The sequence below is a fragment of the Haliotis rufescens genome, unplaced genomic scaffold (assembly GCF_023055435.1).
Source record: "Haliotis rufescens isolate VD_foot unplaced genomic scaffold, xgHalRufe1.0.p SCAF_27, whole genome shotgun sequence".
In the NCBI taxonomy this organism is placed as follows: domain Eukaryota; kingdom Metazoa; phylum Mollusca; class Gastropoda; order Lepetellida; family Haliotidae; genus Haliotis; species Haliotis rufescens.
Window position 1 is genome coordinate 2,565,136 of NW_025963968.1, and position 27,293 is coordinate 2,592,428.

The window sequence follows — 27,293 nt, forward strand, 5'->3', positions numbered from 1 at the left end:
TCCGGTGAGAAACAGGGGTAGATAATTTCAAAACATGTGTCGATGTTTTGAGCCTCAAATATATGATCATGGTCAAAAACAGTAAACCTAACTTAATTATCAAAATGTGATTAGTCAAATTAAAATCTTTAACTAACCGGACACTGTGTCAATGCATTGCCACAAAGATACATTCAACTTACAGACGATTTTGATGATTTTTAGTTGTGTTTGCCCAGCTTGCTTGAAACTTGACTTGAATAATAACCAGATGCAACTGACAAATGGCGACCAAGGACATTTCTGACATGTCCATCAAGACTGAGTTCCATACGGGTCCCGTGACAGCAGTGTCCATCCTCAAGGGACACGTGTTAGCAGGTAGGCAGTGTTTTGATGGAGTAAGTTGCGCAATGTACAAAAACATATTTAGATGTGCATAATTTATTAAAGGTATTGGGACATTTGGGGAAAATTTCACTTTACTTTTGTATTTGAGTTATGGCAACAATCTTGGGAGTAGTGCACTTTACCGGGCGTACTTTTTTCAGATCCATTTAGCGCTGTGGGGGCTCGAACGCGCTTCGCCCTAAGACCTAGAACAGGTGTTTGATCGTAAAGATGTGTAAGTTTCCCTAAGACCGAGAACGGGTGTTTGATTGTAAAGATGTGTAAGTTTCCCTTAGACCGAAACGGGTGTTGGATCGTGAAGCGAGAGTCACCAGAGCGTGAGGCATGGTAACGGTTTAACGAGACAGTGGTGGCACTATAGCGCCGTAATTGAGCGGATGGTAGAGCTCGGGCTGCGCCCGGTAAACTGCATTATTGCCACAATCTTCGTGATTCCTAAAGATCATACACAAGTAGCGTCCATAAAATATCTGAATGCTGTGATCAGATTCGAGCCACAGATCAACCTTCTGATCTTAGGTTGGATGCATTGTCCACATGCCCAAAGAGTTAAACCTGTCAGCTGGCTGACAAGGTAAAGATGTGTGCTGAATCTATGCCCTGCTACGCATAGTAACAATGATTAACCCCTTAATCTGGGACCGTTACAAGTAGTAGTGTAGTTTACTTGTATGTGTTTTGTATTTCAAATATCAGATTATAATGCTGCACAAAATAACCTTGTCTTACCATATCAACCAGCTTATTAAGATTGTAAAGGTAAGTGATTTAAGTTAAGATGAATCATATAGTGAGATGGCTGCTCCGTAGTGAGACTACCGTAACTTGACACCTATCATAATTTAATGATTTGTTTTTTGTCTAATCAAATTTTGGAAATCTAGAACCTTTTTAACATGTTGAATACACCAGCTAGGTAACTATCACTGTCAAAGTCAAACGTTTTTATCTCTTCTTGCTCTGATACAGGGATAGGAGGCAGTGTGCATGTGTACGAAACGGAAAAGAGGGAGCAGGTAGCCTTGCAATATGTGCTACCATGCAGGAACATCCATGGGATTATCAGAGGTAAGCATATGTTAGCTTATGCTTCATAGGATCAATATTGACAGTAGCGGGTGACCCTGCCTTGATGAACACTACCAAGCTAACATGTTCATTTCCCAATGACCGTCAGTATGTCGCATGATTACGTTGTCAATAGAGCATGTTGAGTGGAGAGACCTATACAGAAATACTTTTGGGGATTTCCTCAATGTCTAAAAATAACGTCAAATAGGGAAGGTATAATCATACAATTCCTTGTAGACAGATCATGTATATGGCAGGTCGCTGAAATTAAGTGTCCGTTTGATGTCACAACAGAGAATGCTCTACTTACAAAAAGCTCCACACTGTCAATATAAGGTTTAAAGTTGTATTTGTCATATCTTAACCGAATGACATCAATTTGTCCTAAATTTCCTGTTTCAGATTTAACAGAGAATGTGTTCTGTGCCTATGGAGAGAAGTGTTTCAGAATTTTCTCTACATCAGCCGACCCTGAAATAAGGTGTGAGCCCCAATGCATTCAACATAGCAAATGTTTAGACGTAGATCAGCATACAACTTGTATAAGTCATGGCTGCAGTTTGTACAAGTTAGCAGCAGGAGAATCTCGGTTGTAAACTGAGCTTCATCACACAGTTGTTCCAGCCTCTGAGATCTAAGAATAGTCAGTTTGCCTTGTGGTCACGTTGAGATGTGTGTCAAAGTAAATAATCTTCTGATTGTAGTCTCCAAACCTGAGCTCTTTCTTAGAACGGCCATGGAAAGAGCACTATGCAAACATCAAAATAATTATCATCAGTCATTGAATCTGTTAAATCTTGGATATTTTGACCTCAAGATGACTCAATCAATCCCATAGAAAGTAAGGTTACCCTCGTAATCGTTACCTAAGTAGAATCGGAATGTATACTGCTCCAAAGAAGTTAAAGAACACCTGATTGCACGACATATTAACTATTGTGATATGAAAGAAGCAGGTGTCCTTTAAATTCTTTTTGAGTAGTATAAATTCACTGACAGATTAACTATAGTAATGTGAAAGAATTGGTTATTCTTTAACTTCTTTTGAGTAGTATACATACATGTTACTGACAGATTAACCATAGTTATATGAAAGAATTGGGTGTTCTTTAACTTCTTTTGAGTAGTATACATTCATGTTACTCCTGTTGTGTCAACAACTGATATGTATATATTTACAGAGTTCAGAATTAAGGGGTGTCCAGGGGTCATTGGGCATGTTGGTCTTTTGTCCGTTCTTATTTTAACATTAGGGTTGTAACAAGGACTCCTTGACTTTCAGGCTAAATTCTGAGTATTGGATACCTATTAGTCTAATTCCTTGATGTTTTCGTCTTGTTGACATGATGTCTGTATTTATGTTTTGTGACGATATTTCAGAGTTGACTGTCAAGATGAAGCTGTTGTGTTGGAGGACTGGATTCTTGATGTCCGGTTTATGGAAGAGGTTTGTTTATATTTGTGTTCGACTGTAACTGGCTAAATTCTTCACCTGACATTTTGTAAACAATCATATTTGTTTGTTTGTTTGTTGTTTAACGCCACACTCAGCAGTATCCCAGCTATATGACGGCGGTCTGTAAATAATCGAGTCTGGACCAGACAATCAGGTGATTGATATCATGAGCATTGATCCACGCAATTGGGATTCGGTGTAAACAATCATATTCTTATATACAAGAAATAATTGGCGGCCTTTGGACAAGTTAGAAGAAAAACTATGAATGTTCAAGATTCATGTCTGACACATTGTTGAAACTTTATTTTATTTTATTAGTGCAACCCTGTATATAAAAATAACACAACAAAATCAAACCAGTGGCATATGTGCAATTACTTAGGCAGTTTACATTGGCAGGGATCTCAAAAATATTATGTGACTTATTTTTACGTTATTACTTGTGTCAGCAAACAGAAATTCATTCTTTTAAGCTTGTGAGGATAACATTTGAAATAGAAACAGTCCAGACCCCATCCCTGCACATCAGAGGTGTAAGATCAGAGATCCTAATTGTTCCAATATACATGATAATTGGGGAAACATAATAGAAACATTGGCATTTATAACATTACCCTGTGCAAATATCTAAGCGTAGAACAGAAAGGAAATCACAATATGACAGTTGGCAAAGAATAAATTTATCAGAATAGAGTTACAAAGTAATCAACTAAAGCTATGTATGTACAGCCAGGAACCAGTCTGCCCTGGCCATTTGTGACAAAATAAAAGGCCACTGAATGAAATGCAAGTCTAATCTTGTCCCTTGAATGTTGTGACGTTTCAGCCTGAATCTCAGCAATGCGAACAGCTGGCTGTGGCTGTGGCTCACAACGTGATCCTGCTGTGGGACATCACGTCAAGGACGCTGCTGCACAGGGTAGACTGTGTGGAGAAGTGCATTCTGTATCCTTGTCTCCAATACATGTTTCTGGGGTTAGAAATTCCTTCCGTTAAGAGTGCCAACATCTTCCTAAGGCCAGGGAATTAACTGACTTATTGTCCCCCACCGCGCGAAAGCGCGAAGCGGGGGATATAGTATTCACGACCGTCTGTACGTACCTCTGTACGTCCGTCCGTACGTCCCACCTGTTTGTTGCCGCGATGTCTCAAGAACTAAACACTGGATTGTCTTCATATTTGGAACTATGGTGTATATACAAATTCCGCAGACACCAGTCGGTTTTGGTGACCTTGACCCCATTTTCAAGGTCACAGCAGGCAAATCTGCTTTTGGAGTTGGAAAACGGTGTTGCCGCGATATCTCAACAACTAAACACTGGATTGTCTTCATATTTGGAACTATGGTGTATATACAGACTCCGCAGACACCAGTCGGTTTTGGTGACCTTGATCCCATTTTCAAGGTCACAGCAGGCAAATCTGCTTTTGGAGTTTGAAAACGGTGTTGCCGCGATATCTCAAGAACTAATCGCTGGATTGTCTTCATATTTGGAACTATGGTGTATATACAGACACCGCAGACACCAGTCGGTTTTGGTGACCTTGACCCCATTTTCAAGGTCACAGCAGGCAAATCTGCTTTTGGAGTTGGAAAACGTCGTTGCCGCGATATCTCAAGAACTCAACACTGGATTGTCTTCATATTTGGAACTATGGTGTATATACAGACTCCGCAGACACCAGTCGGTTTTGGTGACCTTGATCCTATTTTCAAGGTCACAGCAGACAAATCTGCTTTTGGAGTTGGAAAACGGTGTTGCCGCGATATCATAAGAACTAAACACTGGATTGTCTTCATATTTGGAACTATGGTGTATATACAGACACCGCAGACACCAGTCGGTTTTGGTGACCTTGACCCGATTTTCAAGGTCACAGCAGGCAAATCTGCTTTTGGAGTTGGAAAACGGTGTTGCCGCGATATCTCAAGAACTAATCGCTGGATTGTCTTCATATTTGGAACTATGGTGTATATACAGACACCGCATACACCGGTCGGTTTTGGTGACCTTGATCCCATTTTCAAGGTCACAGCAGGCAAATCTGTTTTTGGAGTTGGAAAACGGTGTTGCCGCAATATCTCAAGAACTAATCGCTGGATTGTCTTCATATGTGGTACTATGGTGTATATACAGGCGGGGGACATTTCGTCACTTTGTGACAAATACTTGTTAAGTCCTGTTTCCACCCTTGAATGAAGCTGGAATTTCTGGGCTCAATCGGGCTCAATCGTAGCGCTACCAAATGGTGTTTCTGTGGACGTTAAATTGTCTTGCAACATCATGTTGACTCGATCCTGCTTCAAGCATACCAATGGCTCGCAGACGCTCATTTTCGGACAGGCGTGGCATTTCGTAATGTTGAATAATTGCGTAATTTTGTTGTTGTCTGAGTGGTTGTTGTCAGCACGATGCTAAACAATGCATATGGAATCCCGTTAACGCACATGTTTTTATACACATTCTTGGGTAGTGAAATGCATGGGGCTTGCATAAAGGTCAACATTTGCATGGAATGCATGCTTTTCTGTAGCAGTTGCGTTTTTGTGACTTGATTCCATACATGTATCACAATATTGAAAACCAATCTTTACTTTTTTGAAGAATACACTAAAATATTGGTGTCACAGGAACTTTTGTTGTTGAGTATACAAAGCCCAAGTGCATGTTCTTTCGTTCCTCTTCAAATACAAAGCCCAGGTGCATGTTCTTTAGTTCCCCTTTAAATACAAAGCCCAAGTGCATGTTCTTTAACTGCGGAGCTACTGTGCTCACTTCATCAACACTTCCTGGTCTAACCTGGTCCTGGCAGCTGGTACCGTGTTCAACCAGGTGATCGTCTGGTCTCCCCACGGAGCCAGGAACAACCAGGAACAAAGGGAGGTAATCCACAGGCTCAAGGGGCATCAAGTAAGTAATTTTGTTTCCACATTGCCCATCACCACAAAGATCATATCTTAGGCGGGGATAGAGCTTTTGGGTTAAGAAGTGGTTTTTTTTGTGATTTGACTATTTGGGTAATGTTAATGAAAAAATATTCTTGAGAAATTGTAGGGTATCATGAAATATAAATGTTAATATTATTTACAGTATTAGAACAAAGATAAGTGTTGACGACAAACATCCTATGCAAGAACGTTTATGTTTGTAAAACTTAACACCAAAACACATCAGATAGCTTGCATGTGCCTCACGCATTAGCGCCACACACGTGTGTAGGGTGTCATTCCTGATTTTGACACTTTCAAGGAAGGTCGATTAATCTGTGGACTGTTATTACTATTATAGCACTCTCATCTACATGATAGAAAACACTTTATTGTACACATTGTTGCATTTAGAATTGAAGCATTAGCATGAAGACATTATAAATGTATGTGCAAAACTCCATATTATTATTAGATTTATGTAACGTCAGTGGGAATGAGGCAGTTCTTATTCCCCATTAATAAATAAACAACATGTCAAAACAAATAATGCCTGAAATTTAATAAGAAACACAAACCCTATTTATACCAATGAATTAATCCCCACAATGACACTTTTACTATATTTTCACCACAAAGTGTGAATAATTTACCACTTTCTATCGTAACATGGTATTAACTTCCTGATAATTGACGTTCTTCTAATATTTTCAAAAACATTCTGATGACCGAAGTCCTATGAACGTCTTTGTCCCACAACGATAATATGGCAACTATTATATGAAGCTGTTCAAGGTAGTCTGTCTGATACAGAGCATGAAAAGCATGCAAGTTGTATAGCAACGGGTGTGTTTGGGTGAGCAGTCCCAAGACAAACCATGAACAACCGTTTCCTTCTGTTCAGCCAGTGTTGTGATCTCATCTTCTCAATTCAGGGGGTGATATTTTCAATTGACTACAACCCCAAGACCAGCATCCTGGCATCTGTCTCGGACGACCGCACGATACGACTGTGGAAACTGACCTTCCCCTCAAACAGCCTTGACCCTTCCATATCAGATTGGTGTGAGATGGAGAGTAGATCCTTGCTGACCCTGTACGGACACTCGGCCCGCGTTTGGGACATAGAGCTGTTGGCAGACATCTTTGTCAGTGTGGGGGAGGTAAGATATTGGGCTGTTGTCAGATGACACTGTATGGTATAATATTTTAAACACCTATTAGAACAAGCCAAAACAGATACAAATGATGTCTTGATTAAGTTGAATTGTTAATTACGATCTGCTGTTTCAGGATGCTACCTGTATCGTGTGGGACTACGCTGGGAACATACTGCACAAGTTCAAAGGTCACAAGGTAAAATCATACACACCAATGGCAAGAGAATTGTGACGCCCATATTTGGAGGGTTTGTCACAGTTCCTATGGTTGTATTACCCAAACCATGCTAACTACAATTGATGTCCGCTATACAACTTTTCTGTATCAAGAAAACAGTCCTGTATAGGCTTAAAAAAATAAGGGAAAGGTTCTCTAGCAATGACCTTTGAAAATATAGTGTTTTTTTTTTTTGTGTGTGTGTGTTTGTTCAAACTATACTAGCCACATAAAGAAACTGTGCACGGAGAAAATATATTCTGGATTGAAATACAACACAGCAAGAACAAAATGATGCAGACGCTGTAGCAGCTGAATGATCGGACCATAAGAAAATGTCAACGGGACCTGAACAACATCTGTTACGATGACGTCAGAAGATCAAAATGGAGTAGGGGGTCAAACGACAAAGTCACAAAGTCAATAACGGGTATGACCACCCTGTGCGTGAATCACAGCAGTGCATCGGCGACGCATGGAGTCCACCAAATGGGCATGGAAGGCCTGGGGAATGGCCTGCCATATCCTCCTCAAATCCTATGCCAAGTCACGGACGTTATCTGGAGGATGTCGAAGACGACGCAGACACACTCCATTTCATCCCACACATGCTCTATTGGGGAGAGATCTGGAGAAATTGCAGGCCATGGCGGTGAGATTGCCCTGAACAACCACCAAAGGGGTTTGGTGCCGTGCTGTTATCCCACCCCAAATCATCACATAGCCACCTCCAAAACGATTCGTCTCCACAATACAGTTGCGTGCATAACGTTCTCCCAAATGCCGGTAGACGTGTTGGTGCCAGTCACTGTGGGAAATGTAAAGACAACATTTCTCCACCATATTCGAGGTTGGCGAACATGATTTCGACACCATCTTAGACGGTTGACGCGATGACGGTGTGTCAGGATGGGACGTATGGCAGGGCGTCTTGGTCGAATCCCGTACTGACCTAGACGATTCCTGACAGTGTTGAGATGGATACGGCGCAGTCCAGGAATTGTCTGGGACATCGTTACTGCCGTTTGGAACCCGTGTCGGAGATGTGTCACTCGAATCCATCTGTCCTGTCTTGGCGTCGTTACTCGGGGACGTCCTGAACGTGGGTGGTCGGCAACGTCATTTGTGTTCTGATAACGCCTCACCAATGCCGATATCGTGTTACGATGGCATTGGAAATGTGTTGCCACCTGTTGTTGCCTCATTCCCGCTCGGATCATTCCAATGGCTTCATGACGCTGTGCAGCTGTCAATCTTGGCATGATTTGCTTGTGATATGCTTGTGTCTGCGCCTGAGAAGTTTTGAATTTTTGAATGACCACAGATCATGCTTTCCAAAGTGACAGCGAATTTTGAGTTGCACATGCTGTGTACAGCTGCACAGGATGCACGTGCAGTAACACATTGCACGTCCATAGGCCCCCATCAATGACGTCATATCGCATGGCACGTGCATGAGCGTTTGAATGTCTCCAATAATTGCTGTGTTCAAACCTATATTTCATATATGGACGGTGTGCCCTTATATCTATATTTTCTCCGTGCACAGTTTCTTTATGTGGCTAGTATAGTATGTAACCAAATAAAGCAGTGCGCATGTAAAGGGAAGTAACTGTGTACAATATTGAATCTATTGTTTTTAAGTATTAGGATTTTTTAAATTTTTTAAAAATGGAAATAAAGATGAAATGTGCGGCAGACTTTATGATGATGCAGGCGGCGCCTGAGAACCAAGACTATTATTTTTTTTAGCCATACATAACTATAACTACTAAATATGCATTATATTTATTTATACAATTTCAGGGGAAAAGTATTTGGAGTCTTGCCTGTGACAAAAGTGGAAAGTTTGTGGTATGTTTTTATATTTATTGAACATATTTCCCATTGTCCTGTACTGTAGATGTTAATTATGTGGTTGTATTGTGATAGAAACAGCTCAGACAATGATCAAAATGTAGCCAGAAAAACTGCCAATTTTCTGCCATGTCATTGTGAAATTCTCCATGTTCTGTGTGGTCAGACGAGCTGGTGTTTGTTTCTATCAACCGGTTAGTGTGTACCTGGTGCAGTTAAGACTTCACTATGATTTGGGCTTTATGGAGTTTAATAAACTACCCAGAGTGTGGCCTTTGTAAAAACATTTGTAGAACTTTTGAAACTAGATACAAACTAAAAATATATCAGTGGGTAGGTGCATTGTGAATCGTATTGTCATGTGTAAATTCACAATGAATTGATACACTGGTGAATCCTGACACCCTCACTCTTCATTGCCATGTTAAACTAGACAGACACAAGGTCTTCATATACACTTGTATGCATCTACCAAAACAATACTAAAGTGTTGCCTAAAGCAAACCAAGATGGCTGCCGTAAAGTCATTTCCAAAGCATAGAGGGCAGTTTTGTATTCGAGGGAAAGTTTCGTATCCACATATTAACATGCCACACCCTATGTATGACCAAATGTGACAGGTGACGGGAGGGGGCGACGCCAGCATCAGGATGTGGCTGCTGGATGACGCCGACCACCACCAGGAGGCGCCACAGTTGAGTCTGTCTCTACCCTCTCACTTACAGGTAAACAAGGATACGATTTAGCTAGAAGGAATACTGTCTAAAATCTTTATCAGGGATCAAAATCTTCCTTGGGTCTGTTGATTCCCAGAAATTTATAGTCAGTCTGGTTGTTGAGGTGTTGTTTTAGTTGGGTATTAGCCAATGGATCCCAAATGTCACAAAACATGTCTACGTCTCGTATGTCTGGGGCAATATACGTTATTACAAGCTTCTGTGAGAACAATTTGACTCTCACAAACAAGCTTCATTTTCTGCCCTCTTCATTTGACACCAAGGACCAATGAAAGATATGGTTACTGTTGTCCAATCACAGCCAACAAGACACCGGCCTCTGCCTGTCTCATTGTTTAGGTAGACAGGAGCCAGTCAATCCACTGAAATATATTATTGTCACAGACTCATGGTCGCATGAGTTTTAGAATAGTATTTAATCTCAGGAAAATGTTCTATTTTCTTTAAATATTTTTGTTTCAATCTTTTGATAGTGATTATTGCAATGCTGTAGATAAATGTTGTATCCTGAACACCCTGACCAGGGTGGCAGACTAATGTTGCCTTGTGTTTCCCCAGGGTGAGAAGGATGACTTTGCCAGGAGTATCGCCATGTGTGGAATGGACATTGTTCTAATCATGACCAATGGAGGGTATGGACTATACATGCTTGAAATGCTTGTAATTATCCCCCGCCAAACAAAGTTGGCGGGAGATATAGAAACAGGCTCCGTCCGTCTGTCCGTCCATCTGTCCATCCGTCCGTCCGTCCGTCGGTCGGTCTGTCGGTCCGTCGGTCCGTCCGTCCGTCTTTTTTCGTTTCCAGAGCATAACTCAGAAACCATTCAATATTTTTTCATCAAACTTTGCAGGTCTGTCAGATACATGCTGAACTGGTGCCTTTTGCTATTTAGAATTTTTTATTTTTTACGCTTCCATGGCAACAAGATGGACTTATGTTCCAAACTCTTCTTTTTTTACAATTTTCATGACAAGTTCCACCTCGGTTAAAAAAGGTTAGGGTTTGTTTAGATTTAATTATGTCATAAATTCTGCAACAGGGGTGGGGGATAAAGCCACGTTAGTGGCAAACTCTTGTTCATATTTGTAAAGTGTTATTGTTTTTGTATAACAATGTTACATGACATGTAATGTGTTCAAACAAATATGTCACTAAAAGGAGGTCATACACAAAATTAATATCACTGATGTGGCACCAGAACTAACCAATGACATGCATGAATGGCCATCTAGTTAATATAAAGTCATAACATTTGGCAACTTTGTTGCATAATTATTGGATATCTATGATATTCATTTGACAGCAGTTATCTCCCCTTGTAGATGTCTCCTGCGATACAGTGTCTCATCTCGTACCTGGACGTGTCTGTATCAAGATGCACTCTTCTCCTCCTACACTGTCATGGCCGTCTACCCTAGCAACACACTTGTTGCTATTGGTAACATAACAGGCACTGTCAAGGTCTTTGATGTTGGTATGTTAAACATATATTCGGATTATTTTAGCCTATTTAGAACAAAACTTGCAGGTTTAGTTTCTATTCAAAGAGTCTATTTTCAAAATCAATAATGACATTGTGATCTGATTCCCAGGTACATGTGCACTTTGCAGTGGCGGTCAAATATTTGAAGGGAAAGTGTTCGGCCTTACCTGGGTGGACACTGGTCACATGCTGACAACGGGGCCACAGGGGATGATGGTAAATCTTCTATCTAGATGGTCCACCTCTTAATTAGGGGAGGCGAGTAGCCTCGTGTTTATTGTAGGTGTTAGTTCGTCACTTGATTGACTCCCCTCATTTATAATATATGTGGGGCGGTCGGGTAGCCTGGTGGTTAAAGCGTTCGCTCGTCACGCCGAATACCCGGGTTTGATTCCCGACATGGGCACAATGTGTGAAGCCCATTTCTGGTGTCCCCCGCTGTGATATTGCTGGAATATTGCTAAAAGCGGCGTAAAATCATACTCACTCACTCATACTATACTATATGTGAGGCTCTATTTTTGTGGTCTCCACTGTGAAAGCTGGTTATGTATAGTATTCGCCATAATAAAAGCCCTGGGTGCTTTTCAGAAAATCAACAAAATGGGTGCATTTTCAAGCCATACACAACGTGTCAAGTTTGTTTTCAGACATCGAGCGGCGGGAACAAAGTTAGTTCAAACATCAATGTAACTATAAACATTTCCCTAATAGTTACTTAGCAGTTTATGAACCTCTTCTGCGCTGTTGGGTACAATGTAATATACTCACTGAAAATATGCAGTGCCATGTAAATGTTCATTCTAAGTATGAGGCAAGATTACTCACAGATTGATCTAAAAATTTGCCAGTGGATGGTGTTTGAAGCAGGGCACTTAATACAGAGTATACAGTTTTGCAATACTTCTAATACATTGAGTTATCTCAACTCAACAATAGCCAAATCCTTAATGCAGAGGGCAAATAGCAAAGCCTGGTACCTGTCATCTCACCATGATGTTACATGACGCAGGAGACCTGGACATGTGTGCTGCCAGGTTTCGAGAACTACTCAATATTGGCTCGCAGTTTTCCAAAATGTTAATCTACACGATTTAGTAAGGAACTTTTTTATCCAAATTAATTTGCTGTAGTATGTTATATATTTGCCCTGTTTCGTCCAGGCTTTCATCCACTTCATCGATTTCTGTTTTCAGTATATTCTGTCTGCCCCCTCCCTCGCCAAGACTGCCTGCCTGACCCTGCCAGTGTGTAAACAGCGATGGGCGTCGGCGGGGGTCCTGTGTGCAGCCCTGGGGGTGCTGGTGTGTGGAGACCGGGGTGGGACAGTGCACTGCTACCACATCAACCCTGGGGACCAGGTACGTGAGGGTTGCTGGAAGTCGTCTTCCATTAATGTACACCTGATAGCATGGCTTGGTAGAATACTGAAAATCTTGCAATTAACGCAAGTGTGAATTAAATGGAAAAAATCACGTTTATGTCTCCAAAATGACTATCAACAATATGATGGCCTCACTGCACACTTTTGAAAGCGGAAATACCAACTTGAATATAAAACACAAAAATCTATACATTCCACATCATGGTTTATTGAGCAGCAGTTGGAACAAGTATATAACAATGAAATTAAAAAATATAGAAGTTCAACAATGGGCATTTGGTGAGTTATCACTGCCGGGCCTAGAGTTCTACCCACTCATGTCAAACTAGGCATCAGTGAACACATCAGCAGTCCAGTCCAGACAGACGCCACCAATGCAACACTGTGTCGACATGACCGAATGCGCACCGATAGGCTTCATCACACTTATCCTCAGATCTACAGCCTGTCTTGTTGTCTCCCTTCAAGTTTCTTGACACCTTCTATGATCAGTGAATCAGCCTCCGGAGACTGCTGCAGAGCACAATGTTGGTGGTTTGATTGTGCCAAAAGACATTACAAGATTTTACTTTTTTAGATCCCGCCTTTTGTTGGCATAAAGAGGATAAAACAGGTTTGCTCGGAAATCAATATAATGTGTCTGCGGGCGGAGTGGCATGGTATCTCAGTGGACCAGCACTTTAAGATTGTTATTGGTATGATAAGTCCGGAAGAGTACAAGCAGCCATGCACTCACACACATGCACTCACACACATGCACATGTATCTCTGTAAGTGAAATAATCTTGAACATAACATTTAACTCCATTTCCCCTCGGCCCGTGAAGATCCAGGTAGAATAGGTCTTCAGCAACCCATGCTTGCAGTAAAAGGCGACTGCTTGTCGTAAAAGGCGACTAACGGGATCAGGTGGTCAGGCTTGTGGACTTGGTTGATGCATGTCATTGATCCCAATTGCGTGGGTCGATGCTCATGATATTAATCACTGGATTGTCTGGTCCAGACTCGATTATTTACAGATCGCCGTCATATAGCTGGAATAATGTGAGTGCGGCGTTAAACAACAAACAAACCAACCTACCATGTCCCTTCACCCTGTCAGCTTACTCTCGGGCAATGGCTTTTGAAAATATAGTAGTGTTTTTTTATTTTCATTTGGGGTTAGTGGGTTTCAAAACAGTTGTGTAACCAAATAAACAGTTGTGTACAATCAACCTGGGAAAGGATATCCCTACATAAATGTATTCCTTGATGAGTAGAACACTGGAATACAGTATTTGGTACAATTGTACTTGGGATATTTAAGAATTATTATTTTTTTTTTAAAATTGAAATAATAACAATGAAACATACGGCGAACTTTATGATGTTGTGGGCGTTGCCTGAGAACTGAGGCTATTATTTTTTTAGCGTTATGTGGTCAGTCCTGACATGGAGAAGCAGCAGAGATTATCAGTGTTCACTTTGGCTTCAGATTTCATTCATTCATTCCCTTTTTTCAATAACACTTTTTGAGAAATTTTGCTTTGAACTGATATTTGCACATGTGAGTTTTAGTGATTCTCACTGCTGATTGGTCAGTTGAAGCCCTATGATGTCACCATGTTTCATTGTTTAGGACATCATAAAAATTGAGTACATTGTCTCATCAAAACAACAAGCTGTCTTCAGTGGTGTTTATATGTAGGGCTGACCTTTCTTCAGTGTCAATGAGTTATGTATAGAACATCCTATTCGAAACTTGGACTTCCGGATTTCTGTCCCTCATGAATGATTCCTGTAAGTGCCTTGCCGAAGGCTCTGGATTAGCATGATTCAATCAGGACAGATAATGCAAAACTCAGTGTAGCTCGCTGGTTATTTTCTCTTACCGATAGGTTCTGAATATTGTGATTTTTCCATTTTCTAAAAGGTGTTGTAATATTATTGTACAAATTACATGTTTCTATATTATTTTTATTCTGCTGGAAGAACTGCAGAACATGTTAATAGTTTGTTAGTGCTGGCAACACATCATTTTGAAGCAAATTGAATCTTCATGGAAACTCTGTCATGTTTCGTCAACTTCAAAGCTTTATTCATAGGCAACAGCCACACTCCCAGCATCAAGTTTTGCGAAGATTCATGGGAAGGCTGGAGTTACAGATGTATGTTACCATGGCAACACGGTATACACATCGGGGCGTGATGGACAGTACAGACAGTGGGACGTGACAGACAGGGAGCTGACACTGAGGAGCTCCCACCGGGTCAGTACATACGTTATACCTACACACAGTGGTGGATAAATGTCGTATTTCACAGAAGGAAGAACAAAACTTTTTTTGCTGATATCTATCTTTAACTGACCCAATGCAAATGCCTGACTTGATTAATGACCTGACATTCCATCCTTTAAGTAAATAGCTTCATAAATACAAAACTTGTTGAGTCAATTCTTTTTAATAACTAAGTCAGCAGTGTTAACTTCATAAACTTATTTGTAATCATTTACACACAAAAGATGTAGACAACAATACAAATTCAGTGACATTGTTCAGCACAATAATGCAACCCCCACCCCCACTTTTATCAGCCAATCAGGAAACAGTAGACCACTTTTTGGTATGTCATCTTTATTTTGTTTATTGGAGCATAACTGCAAGAAACATGTGCTTGTTTAACCAATCACATGCCATGGAAACACTACCCGTTTATTTATAAAAGATTAATGTATTAATTTGGACTGTTATGAAGTTTGGGATGTCAGATCTAGGAGAAGCTAGGCTGTCCATCTACACAGAGTCTTGTGTTTCAGGTGATGAAAGGGATGGATTGGATAGACCGGCTCCATGTGACGGCAGACGACACTCTGGTCTACGGCTTCCACTCTGTAAGTCCGACAATTATCAGGGCACGCCAAACAAGTACCCATGAAGATGTGGGTTAGAATTGGTCTTCTGCAACCCATGTAGGCAACTAACAGGATCGGGTGGTTATGCTTGCTGACTTGGTTGATGCATGTCATCCAATCCCAAAGAGAAGACCGATGCTGATGATGTCAATCATTGGATAGTCTGGTTCAGACTTGATTATTTACAGACCGCCGTCATATAGTTGGAATATTGCTACAAACAAACTAAACAAGTACCAGTATTATGTATGCCATAGTATTTATTTATATTATTTATGTGTAAAGTGTTGGGTAGTCTCGGATTCCTTCAACCAATGAAGGGCAAGAAGTAGCATTGAAATGAGTTTATTCACCCTTTGTTTGTCACAAGAATTGATGGAAATGTGGATAGTATGGGCACAATATGTGTTTAGCCATACCAACCGTTGTTCATGCTATCAGCCACTGGTTTGTCTTGAGCAGACGTCACTATTTACAGGCTGTCGTGATGTAGAATATTGCTGACTGTGGTGTATTATAACATGAGACAGCATTCACTCACTCACTTGTGTAATAAAGAGTAAAACCCACATCATGTCTGCTCCAGGGGATTTCAGAGGTATCAGATGGAAAATGCTCCAAAATTCCACATATTTTATTGTCTTCCAGTCTTGCTTCACGCTCTGGAGCGTGACACAGAACCTGCGTCTGATGGACGTGGAGTGTGGAGGCGGACATCGCGCGTGGGACTGTCGGCTGCGCGGGGGGACTGCCAGGTTTGTCTACCTCAAGACAAAACACATCCTGGTGTGTGACACAGCGTGCAGGTCAAGACAGGTCATTCTCAAGGTCAGCGACTTCTCAGCAGCGAGCTGTGGCCATATTGTGTATTGTCATGACATTGTTTCCTCAAGACATAATCCATACACATAATACATATCATCATCTAGGATTTAGAAATTTCTGAAAGTGGTGTAAAAAGCCCAAACATTTTGAAGGTCACTTGAAGTGTTTCAAGGTCAGATATACTGTTTCACCATCTTATTTATTTAGGTACTTACAATTCTTTATTGGTCATTGGGTAGCTTAGTGGTTTAAACATTGGCTTATCACTCTGAAGACCTAGGTTCAATTCATCACATTGGTACAATGCGTGCAGACCATTTTTGGTGTCCCTGCTTTGATATATATGGAAAACATATACTGTACTCTACTCACTCAATCACTCACTCGGTATACTTTAACCACAATCCATGACGAGGACTTTTTTATCCAGGGCAGTCTTCATGGCAGAGAGTTGTGTGATGTCCGCCATATCACAACATCCCGGGGCAGACATGGTGAGTTTCACATACATTGATGTTGCTACAGCCAGTTGGGTTGAATAACATATAAAATGCCTTTGTTTGGTTAATGCCTGTTGATGTAAGGCTAACTGTTATATTGCCCTAAGACATGACCTTGACTTCTGTCAAGCATGACAAGGAGGGATACAATGCCTTGTCTTTCAAAACACAAACTGGTTTACTTTCACAAAACGCTGTGGGGATTGCCCCCAGCAACTATGCTTGTCGTAAGAGGCGAGCAAATGGATCGGGTGGTCAGACTCGGGGACTTGGTTGATGCATGGACAGAGTGGTTTATTGCTTACAATCTCGATATCTGGATTGTCTGGTCGAGACTCAATTATTTACAGACCACCGTCATGAAGCTGGAATGTTGCTGAATGGAGCATTTAACACCAAACAAACAAACAAACGAGTGAGTGAATTTGATTTTACGCCACTTTTTAGCAATATTCCAGCAATATCACGGCAGGGGACACCAAAAATGGGCTTCACATGTTGTACCCATGTCGGGACTCGAACCCGGGTCTTCGGCGTGACGACCGAACGCTTCCACCACTAGGCTACCCGACCGCCCCCAAACAAACAAATACACAAATTTCACAACAGTTTCGTGAGTAAATCGGTGTGCTCTCCCTATATTCTGTTTGATGATGTAGGGTATGAACCTACCTTCTTAATAATTCTCTCTTACTAAAGAAGCCATGTGATGTCTATCAGTAGTTGTCAAGGAAATAGTACATGAGTATTTTAAATAACAAAGTCACGTATTTCAGGTAACGCTGTGCACGTCCTGGCAACTTGCAGTGAGGATACAACTGTACAACTGGTGTCTATCTCTTGTATCCTTGTATTGATTGTTCACACACAGGCTGGTAGAGAGGAGTGAGTGAGTGTGTGAGTGAGTGAGTGAGTGACTTGGGTCTTAAACTGCTTTTAAAAGTGGTATCACAGTGTCAGTTTTATGGGGGAGGAAAGCATGATGTTATGCAAGTCTCAGATGTTTACCACTATGGTGAAACCCACAAGAACGGTATGGTGCTGACAAACCTAGAGACAATCGGGGCGAACCTGGGATTCAAACCCAGGATAATAGGTTTCTGGCACGCCTAAGGGATGTACTAAGGGAATTGCAGCTCCTAAGATTGGTCAACGTATGTGCCTCCAGAGAGGAACTGATTCAATAGTATGTTTCTTGTAAAAGCCAAGTAAAGTTGATTCCATGTCATTGGTATGAACAGACACTTGGTCGTACACTCAAACACTGGTTTAATGTGATTGGATCAGTGAACAGTTTAGTTGTTTTTGAGTTAATCAAGGTGATGGTCATTTGCATTGTCACATGTTGAAAGGGTGTGTAAGTATCCTTAGCACATCCTCAGCACACAGGGGCATTTCCAACCTCACAGTCCATCACACGCTTCAGGGTCATCTGTCCACTGTGAAGACACTTGCTGTTAGTTGTTCTACCAAAGGTCAAGGTCAGTTACAAGACCATGAGAAAATAATCTTCTCCGGTGGAGGTCGGGCCCAGATTCAGGTATGGAAGGTGAAGGTCAACCCAACTAACGAGACAAAAGGTATCATTCCCGAAGAAAGCGACCAAGAGCTGATTACCAATGTGAAAGATGCGACGCGGGAAAGTAATTTCCCGTCGGGAGACAAAAGTCACATTTCCCAGTCAAATGGTTTGACACCTGGTGTCCGTCAGATCAGTGACACTCCATGTTCCTATGAACACCTGTCCTCTGTGTTCCTGTGTGGAGAGAGGCATCGTGGGTGCAGATCGGCCAGCGGGGGTCAGTCAGACCCCGAGACCCGAGTGATGTGTCTGACTGCTCTGTGTCTGCGGGAAGTGTCTGATGACTATCCAGACACCCTGCACGTTGTGGGGGCAGCATGCTCAGATGCCCTCGTCAGGTAGGTTGTGACAGGTGTGAGTGAGTGAGTGAGTCAGTTGGGCTTAATACCGCTCTGGACAAACTTACGGTTATGTTGGTGTCACCTTAAATGGTCTAGGTCGAGATGCAATCTCATTAAAATCAAATCTTAGTTCTCACTATTGCTAAACAAAGATCAGAAGACATCCTAGTAGGGGTCACGTCAGAACAACCTTTCATCCGACCAATCAGAGTGTCACTTACCAGATCATGAAAGTGACAGTCGGAATGTGATTTCTAATCATGCATCCTCGAAAAAACTTTAACACGGGGTATTCCGAACGATAGTTACAGGTTTAACGACTGAATCCATACAATCTAGACCATCTATTAGCGATTCCAGAATGTTCTTTTGTTCAGTTTTCACATTTTTAAACAGTTTGTCAAAATATGTTTCGAAGCGTAGTCGCCAATTTGAAATTAGTGGCGTAAAGCGCGAGAAAGCTGCCTTCTGATTCCATTGGTCGGTCAAAGTTCGCGCAAGGTCGTTCTGACGTGACCCGTAAAGGGATGTCCTCAGATCTTTGTTTAGCGGCAGCGAGAACTTAGATCTGATTTTATTGAGATTGGGTCGAGATGTTAACTTAGTGCCCTGTTTGAAACCGAGACATTGTCTTTCCGCAATTATGGTACTTATATGCTGCTTGATGTAAAGACATAAAATTGGGATTTGGCAGAGTGAATAACCATGATAACAAGGAAGGAGAAAAAAGTGGCTCTGAAATGTTGTGCATGTGTAATAAAGAACTTGTTATCCACAACATTCCTGGACATAGTTAGATTCAGCTTCAAAATGCCCATATAAGATAGCTATGCAATAAATCACAAAAAAACAATGAAGCATGAAGCATGGTTTATTTCATGATAAAAAATTGTTCTATCATGAGTCATGACCTCATTTCTGGAGATTTAAACTTTTGCTCGCAACTTGATGCCCATGCATAGACTTAGCTGGGCAACGAAGATGGCTGAAAGATTGTTTATTTCTAAAATAAATACTCTAAGAAAGAGTGTCCTTATGGACTTGAAAACTTGAATACTTACTAGGGATGCCGTTTTGCAATTTTGTGATGTTTGATGAAAATACTATGTGACTTGAACAATGAAAATATTAGATTTTGAATGCAACTTTGACAAGTATTTCAGTTAAATCACTGCATGGCAGTTGTCAGATTACTGAGTTTGAAAAACCCAAGATGACGATGGTCACAGTTGATTACGACTTTGGCGACATGAAGAGATGAAAAATTATGACCAAGGTGAATCTAACATATGAATGCCTATACTACTCAAAAAAAGTTAAGGACCACCCAATTCCTTCATATTACTAAAGTTATTCTGTCTTGGCTTATGAAAGAATTGGGTGATCCTTAACTTCTTTTGAGTAGTATATTTAGTCACATGCAAAGATACCTGAAAATGTGTTGTTATATAATAATCCACATACTTTTTAATTCAGGATCTTTGGCTATGACGAGAAGCAGAAATCCTTGACACTCCTACAACAATCTAGTTACCATGACAACTGTGTGTTAAAGGTCAGTCATATCATCCACCAATCACATCCAAGGTCAAGGGTCATGTTGCTGTCAGCTGCAACTGAGGGACAGATTGCATTCTGGGACATCAGCCATATATGTCAAACATACGCAGAAACTAGATCCCCCTGTGACACAGATTCACACCAGACACATATACCTAAGCAGGAAGTAGATGAGGAGCAATATGGAGAACACTTAGAATACCAGCCATCAAATGAATCATGTGATTCTGAAAGGACGTCATTCCATCCAAGCTCAGCTGAGGATCGCGACAAGACTTGTGTGGGTCACAAGAGTGGGTCTTTTTTGAAGCCAGACTCAGGACAGCGAGTGTACTCCAGGAGGGAGACTCTGAAGACGTTAGAGGAATCGGTGCAGGTGGCCATGATGCCAGTTGCTACAGTGAAGTGCCATCAGTCGGGGATCAATGCTCTACATGTCTTCTGTCTTGGAGGTAGGGTTAGCGTGTGCTGCTTTTGAAAAGGGGATAAAGCGTTTTGCTTGTCATTGCGAAGGCCTGGGTTTGATTCCTCACATGGCTACAAGTGTGAAGCCTATTTCTGGAGTCCCAGTCCTTGATAACTATGGAGTATACAATGAGTTATATTTGTAAATAGAAACAAACAGAGAACCGATATCAGACCACAGTGGTGATACCAATACTGCCAGGACCATGAATGGAATATGCCAATCAACACAAATGAAAAAATAAAAAGTCATCAATAAAATCATCTTTTAAATTATATGTTTTTAAATATGGAAGAAAATATTACTGACATCATACATTTATGTACCCTGTTGGTGTTTGCTACTTGAGAAGGTGAAGAGCAATTACTGAATCTAACATGAAAAGACGACTTTGACAAAATATTTCAAATCTTCTCTTCCGTTTCCATGGCAACAGATGAAAGATACCTGATTGCCAGCGGTGGGGATGACAACTGTCTGACGGTCACCTGCGTACACGTCACTGCTGCAGGAGATGAGATGGGCGTACACGTGGAGGGGTGTTGGAAGAACGCCCACGCCCATGCAGCCCAGATCACAGGTCTGTTTACCTCCTACAGCAAACTGGAATCTTTGAGCTTGATTTATGCTACGTTTCACAAACATGGAATAAAATTGATATTTCAGAAAGATTTTCAGTTTAGACCTAGCCCCTGTTCACCAGATAATCACTCCTCTATCCTTACGACTTATGACCTAAGACTCTTACGTCATGACCTAAGACTCTCCCGACTTATGACCTAAGACTCTTACGTCATGACCTAAGACTCTCCCGACTGATGACCTAAGACTCTTATGTCATGACCTAAGACTCTCCCGACTTATGACCTAAGACTCTTACGTCATGACCTAAGACTCTCCCGACTGATGACCTAAGACTCTTATGTCATGACCTAAGACTCTCCCGACTTATGACCTAAGACTCTCCCGACTTATGACCTAAGAGTCTTACGACTTATGACCTAAGACTCTCCCGACTTATGACCTAAGACTCTCCTGACTTATGATGCAAGAATCTCCCGACGTATGACCTAAGAGTCTTACGACTTATGACCTAAGACTCTCCTGACTTATGACCTAAGACTCTCCTGACTTATGACCTAAGACTCTCCTGACTTATGACCTAAGACTCTTCTGCCTTAGACGACATGGCCACCCGTGGCCCCCTTTTCCGTTTGAATGTATTTGCTTGTTGCTATCAATATTATGTGTTTTCAGTGACTAAGCTTTAGTCTATGTGTATATATTTGAAGGTGTGTGGGTACTGTCCGACCAGCTTGTCGTGAGTGCGTCCATCGACCAGAGAGTGTGTGTGTGGGAGCTGTCGGATGCTGGAACCCAACACTTCAAGGTCAGTGTTTTGAAGGTCAACGTTCATTAGTCCTTAGCAATGTGTTGCCAAAACTCATCTCCAACATTTTATAATAATCAGTAAAACTAATATACAAAATGTTAAAAATAATCAGTAATTAGTAATACAGAAAGGGTCAGAATTTGAATTTATCCACTATGACGATGATGGTGAAAGAGTTGATTTCTTGTGTCAAGGAGGTACTTTTGGTCGTTTTCCATGATTACAAAAAGATTATAAAGGAGATTGATATTTAAGAATACAAGACAACATCTTAAAAAAAAACTTATTTTCTTGAAAAAGATTTTTAGAAACAAGTTATGTATTTAAAAAACAATCAGGGAGGGTTTGTATAAGAAACCTTTCAATAGCAGAAAGTATTTTTGAACACACATTTACTGCAGGGTTATCTGTTGACTAGTTAACCAGACATGGAAACATATAGTCTGGATGAATAGGGTTTGTCTGCAGCAGAAAGTCTTGTGCGTGTGACCAGTCACTATGTCAGTAATCTATGTGGATTTGAATCCTGGTTCGGCCTGATTATGTTCCACTGTATTTCTGTCCAACAGATGGTCGCTTGTCGATATGTCCACTTCTCGGATATTTCAAACATTGATGTCTGGCAAGAAAGGTAAGGGTGTTCTTATGTATTGACATTAATTTGTACATACACAGTAATGGTATCTTATTTATTTGCTCATTGGAATTGTAAACTTAATGTGTTGCTCTAGATAATGTGGAAATTATTTTAAATCATTGCACTGCCACCAGAAAATATTACAGTAGAGTCTGTGTAATCTGACCGGGGAAAATGTTGCAATAGACAGATGTCCGAAAAGACAGTTTCATGGCTGAGTGAACCCCTCCTTGTTGTATTCAGGGGAAGAATGTGTCGCCAGTGTACCCTGCTGTTTGTAAGGGGTGACTCAGGGGGGGATCAGGTGGTGCTGTAGGTACATGACATGTGGCAGGTTTGTCTGGTCCAGACTCTTACTAATACAATATACTAGAATGTCATTCCTCCATGTGAACCATAATGGATTTGGCAGCCATTTGGGATTTTTTGAGGTGGCCCCATATCTGAAAATATACTACTCAAAAGAAGTTAAGGATCACCTGATTCTTTCATATTACAAAAGTTAATCTCTCATGCCATGACAGATTAACATTACCAATATGAAAGAATCGGGTGATCCTTAACTTCTTTTGAGTAGTATATTTGGAATGTCATTACCTTACAACTGTGCCAAGATTCATGCTTTTATCATAAAGTGCACAGTTTTTCACGAAACGGCTCCAATATAACTGCAGGGATGAAGCAGACTCTCACTCACTCACTCACTCACTCACTCACTCACTCACTCACTCACTCACTCACTCACTCACTCACTCACTCACTCACTCACTCACTCACTCACTCACTCACTCACTCACTCACTCGCAACATTCTTTCAATCAGTGTAAGGGACAACTCATCTATGTTTGTCGTAAGAGGCACTAACGGGATCAGGTGGTCAGCCACGCTGATTTGGTTGATGCATGTAATCGATCCAAATTGCATGGATCGATGCTCATGATGTCAATCACTGGATTGTCTGGTCCAGAGTCAATTATTTACAGACTGCCGTCATATAGCTGGAATATTGATGAGTACCGTGTTAAACAACAAACAAACAAAATATACTATTTTAATCATTCATAATTGCTTTGTTTACATTTATATTTCAGGTCTGTGGTATATCTGTTTCTGTGTGGCGAGGGGCTCACTGTTTTACATATAGACACGGAAGAGATGTGAAAAGAAAATAAGAGAAATGAATGTATTATTTATCTGACAAGAAATAAACAAATCAGTACCAAATTTGGGACAGCTGTTTCATGTTTTTCCTTTTTGATTTGTAGATTTGATGAGACACCATGCAATCTATCACATCATTGCCAAATATTCATGATATGAATTTAACAGTGATTCAAATTGTTAAAAACAAAACATAATTTTGTTTGTTGTTTGTGTTCTGTTGTTGCTTGGCATGTGGAGGGTATGTGGAAGGAAGGTTCAAGATTATAGGTGGTAGATGTTTACCACTTTTGTTAAAAGAACAAGGATCATTATTGGGGCATGTTCTGGATTCGAACCCCTATCACCAGCGCCTTGCAGCCAAGGGACACAACTCTGTCATCACTGGTCCTCACATACTCCAACAATGATATAAACTTTATTTTGCTGATCTGGACGTGAACCTTTAAATACTCCAGACCCTTCTTTAAAGACAAGATATATAAAATGTTTTTTTTCTGATAAAATATTTGTAACTGGTACGTTTGTGATTTGGAAAAAGTATGAGAATACATATCAATCAAACGAGCACGTAGCTGTTGACTAATTGAAGCGCTCGTAATATATGTATGTCTGGACAGTAAATGTCTGTGTTCTGTGTGCGCCTAGTTTGTTACGGAATCACTTTCTAACATCACGCGAAAGTAAACACAGTGAATGAGGACGTAGATTTAGTCAGTCACACGCCGAGTATACCTTTATATTTTAAGAAACACATATAATATTCCAAAAGAAGCTTTTACACACTAATTTAAGTTAGCATGGAATTCTACGAAAAGGCGACAGTAAGTCAACATGATTTGTTTGTTTTGTTGTTTAACGCCGCACTGAGCTGTATGACAGCGGCCTCTAAATAATCGAGTCTGAATCAGACAATCCAGTGATTGATATAATGAGCATCGATCAACGCAATTGGGATACGATGACATGCATCAACCAAGTCAGGGGGCCAGACCACCCGATCCCGTTAGTCGCCTCTAAGTCAATATGAGATGTTCTGTGATTTAATCCTCCATTTTTCCTAGTGTGTGTGTGTGTGTGAACCCCTTTGACAAGTGAGGTTAAATGGTCAGCGATTTTGGTGAACTAGACGTTGTCAATAATCCAGGCAAATATATTATTTCCGTAGAAACCAAATTCCCGTGACTCATTAATTCGAGTAAATTACAGTCTGTTATTTATTTATAACTGTCTCTATTTCGACCAAAGGTGAGTTTATAGATGGGTGAGTGAGTGAGTTGTGTTCATATCCCATCATCAACCTCAAATGTTGCTTTTGAAAATGGATGTGTTATGGTGTGAACCGGGGCGGTGGGGTAGCCTAGTGGTTAAAGCGTTCGCTCGTCACGCCGAAGACCCGGGTTCAATTCACCGCATGGGTACAATGGAGCCTTTTCTGGTGTCCCCCGCCGTGATATTACTGGAATATTGCTGGAATATTGCTTAAAGCGGCGTAAACCCATACTCACTGGTGTGAACCAGGTAAACAGGACAGGATTGTCCTTTTCTTGTCATTAATTGCACATAAAATAATGATAACATAGTCAGCTGGTTGACTGTCAGGTGTACTAAAGACGCGTGATCACGTTGTACAGCAGATGTTCATGTACGTACGTTACTGATGCCGCCGTTCGTGTCGTGTTCGTGGGTTACTAATTACGACGTTCAGTTTGTCGATGAGGTAGCGTCTGAATAATCAAACCGCGTTCCTCACCATTGTTCATAACCTCTCTGTGGGTGATATACGACAACATTGTACCCAGAGCCCCAAGCTTTGAGATTGATGACTCCCCAAGCGAAGTGGGCATAGCTATCGTGGTCTTGCTGACGTGGTGTGACGTCCCGATGGTGATTCTTACTCGAAGGGTCCGGTTTAATTTTCATATTTCTTATCGCCAGTCCGACCGAAATGATTTCTAGTTTCTGACTGACCCGCGGAGATCCGGGGTAGAATAGGTCTTCGGCAACCCATGCTTGCTGTAAAAGGCGACTATGCTTGTGGTAAGACTAACGGGATCGGGTGGTTAGGCTCGCTGACTTGGTTGATGCATGTCATCGAATTGGATCGATGCTCATGATGTCAAATGCTGGATTGTCTGGTCCAGACTCGATTATTTTCAGACCGCCGTCATATAGCTGGAATGTTACTGAGTGCGGCGTTAACAACAAACAAACAAACAAACAAAACATCATCGCATCTTCTCAACAGCATCCACGTAAACTCAGCTGATCACATGAAGAGCAGCAGTGACAGGACGTAGTCTGTGTCGTTCATACAACGTGGAAGGTCGTGCGAACTGATAATTACTGATCGATATCCCTCTAATAGGGCTAACTGACAACAGTCAGTTCTAAATTCAGACGTCAATACAAATAAGCTAGATTGTACGTGATAGCGCTGGAGGGAGTAATTGGTTAGGATTTCTTGGAGGGAGATTGGCCATTTGACGAAAATGATTTCTCGATTGATTGAATCTGTCTCTGTTAGCATCATGCAGGTATCTGAGGCGTCAGCTGTAAGCGTCATGCAGGTATCTGAGGCGTCAGCTGTAAGTTTCATGTAGGTATCTGAGGCGTCAGCTGTAAGCGTCATGCATGTATCTGAGGCGTCAGCTGTAAGTGTCATGCAGGTATCTGAGGCGTCAGCTGTAAGCGTCATGCAGGTATCTGAGGCGCCAGCTGTAAGCGTCATGCAGGTATCTGAGGCGTCAGCTGTAAGCGTCATGCAGGTATCTGAGGCGTCAGCTGTAAGCGTCATGCAGGTATCTGAGGCGTCAGCTGTAAGCGTCATGCAGGTATCTGAGGCGTCAGCTGTAAGCGTCTTGCAGGTATCTGAGGCGCCAGCTATAAGCGTCATTCAGGTATCTGAGGCGTCAGCTGTAAGCGTCATGCAGGTATCTGAGGCGTCAGCTGTAAGCGTCATGCAGGTAACTGAGGCGTCAGCTGTAAGTGTCATGCAGGTATCTGAGGCGTCAGCTGTAAGCGTCATGCAGGTAACTGAGGCGTCAGCTGTAAGCGTCATGCGGGTATCTGAGGCGTCAGCTGTAAGCGTCATGCGGGTATCTGAGGCGTCAGCTGTAAGTGTCATGCAGGTATCTGAGGCGTCAGCTGTTCGGTAAAGACATGTATTGAATGTGTGTGGATGTGTTTGATTCATTGAAGACTATTGGTGTAAAGGTACATTTATATTGGACATTGGATACATTGT

General features: G+C 41.4%; 1 protein-coding gene across 1 annotated transcript; it reads left to right on the forward strand.

Moving 5' to 3' along the window:
- The first annotated feature begins 16 nt into the window (after positions 1 to 16).
- On the forward strand, positions 17 to 24,113 carry LOC124139396 (WD repeat-containing protein 6-like). The gene is made up of 25 exons (XM_046506431.2): positions 17 to 360; positions 1,360 to 1,458; positions 1,864 to 1,942; positions 2,842 to 2,908; positions 3,747 to 3,865; positions 5,685 to 5,832; positions 6,785 to 7,012; positions 7,143 to 7,205; positions 9,033 to 9,080; positions 9,704 to 9,808; positions 10,379 to 10,452; positions 11,144 to 11,295; positions 11,414 to 11,520; positions 12,501 to 12,665; positions 14,773 to 14,937; positions 15,486 to 15,560; positions 16,230 to 16,409; positions 16,837 to 16,900; positions 17,683 to 17,748; positions 18,289 to 18,826; positions 20,306 to 20,841; positions 21,292 to 21,435; positions 22,148 to 22,245; positions 22,818 to 22,879; positions 23,977 to 24,113. Exons 1-25 carry the CDS (start codon positions 264 to 266, stop codon positions 24,044 to 24,046), a joined length of 3,549 nt encoding a protein of 1,182 aa, XP_046362387.2. The 5' UTR covers positions 17 to 263; the 3' UTR covers positions 24,047 to 24,113.
- The last annotated feature ends 3,180 nt before the right edge of the window (positions 24,114 to 27,293 follow it).

Coding starts and splice junctions, on each gene's coding strand:
- LOC124139396 (XM_046506431.2), top strand. CDS start 264: ATGGCGACCAAGGACATTTCTGACATGTCCATCAAGACTGAGTTCCAT. Junction 11,521..12,500: donor CGGGGCCACAGGGGATGATG/GTAAATCTTCTA, acceptor TTCTGTTTTCAG/TATATTCTGTCTGCCCCCTC. Junction 18,827..20,305: donor TGCTCAGATGCCCTCGTCAG/GTAGGTTGTGAC, acceptor TTTTTAATTCAG/GATCTTTGGCTATGACGAGA.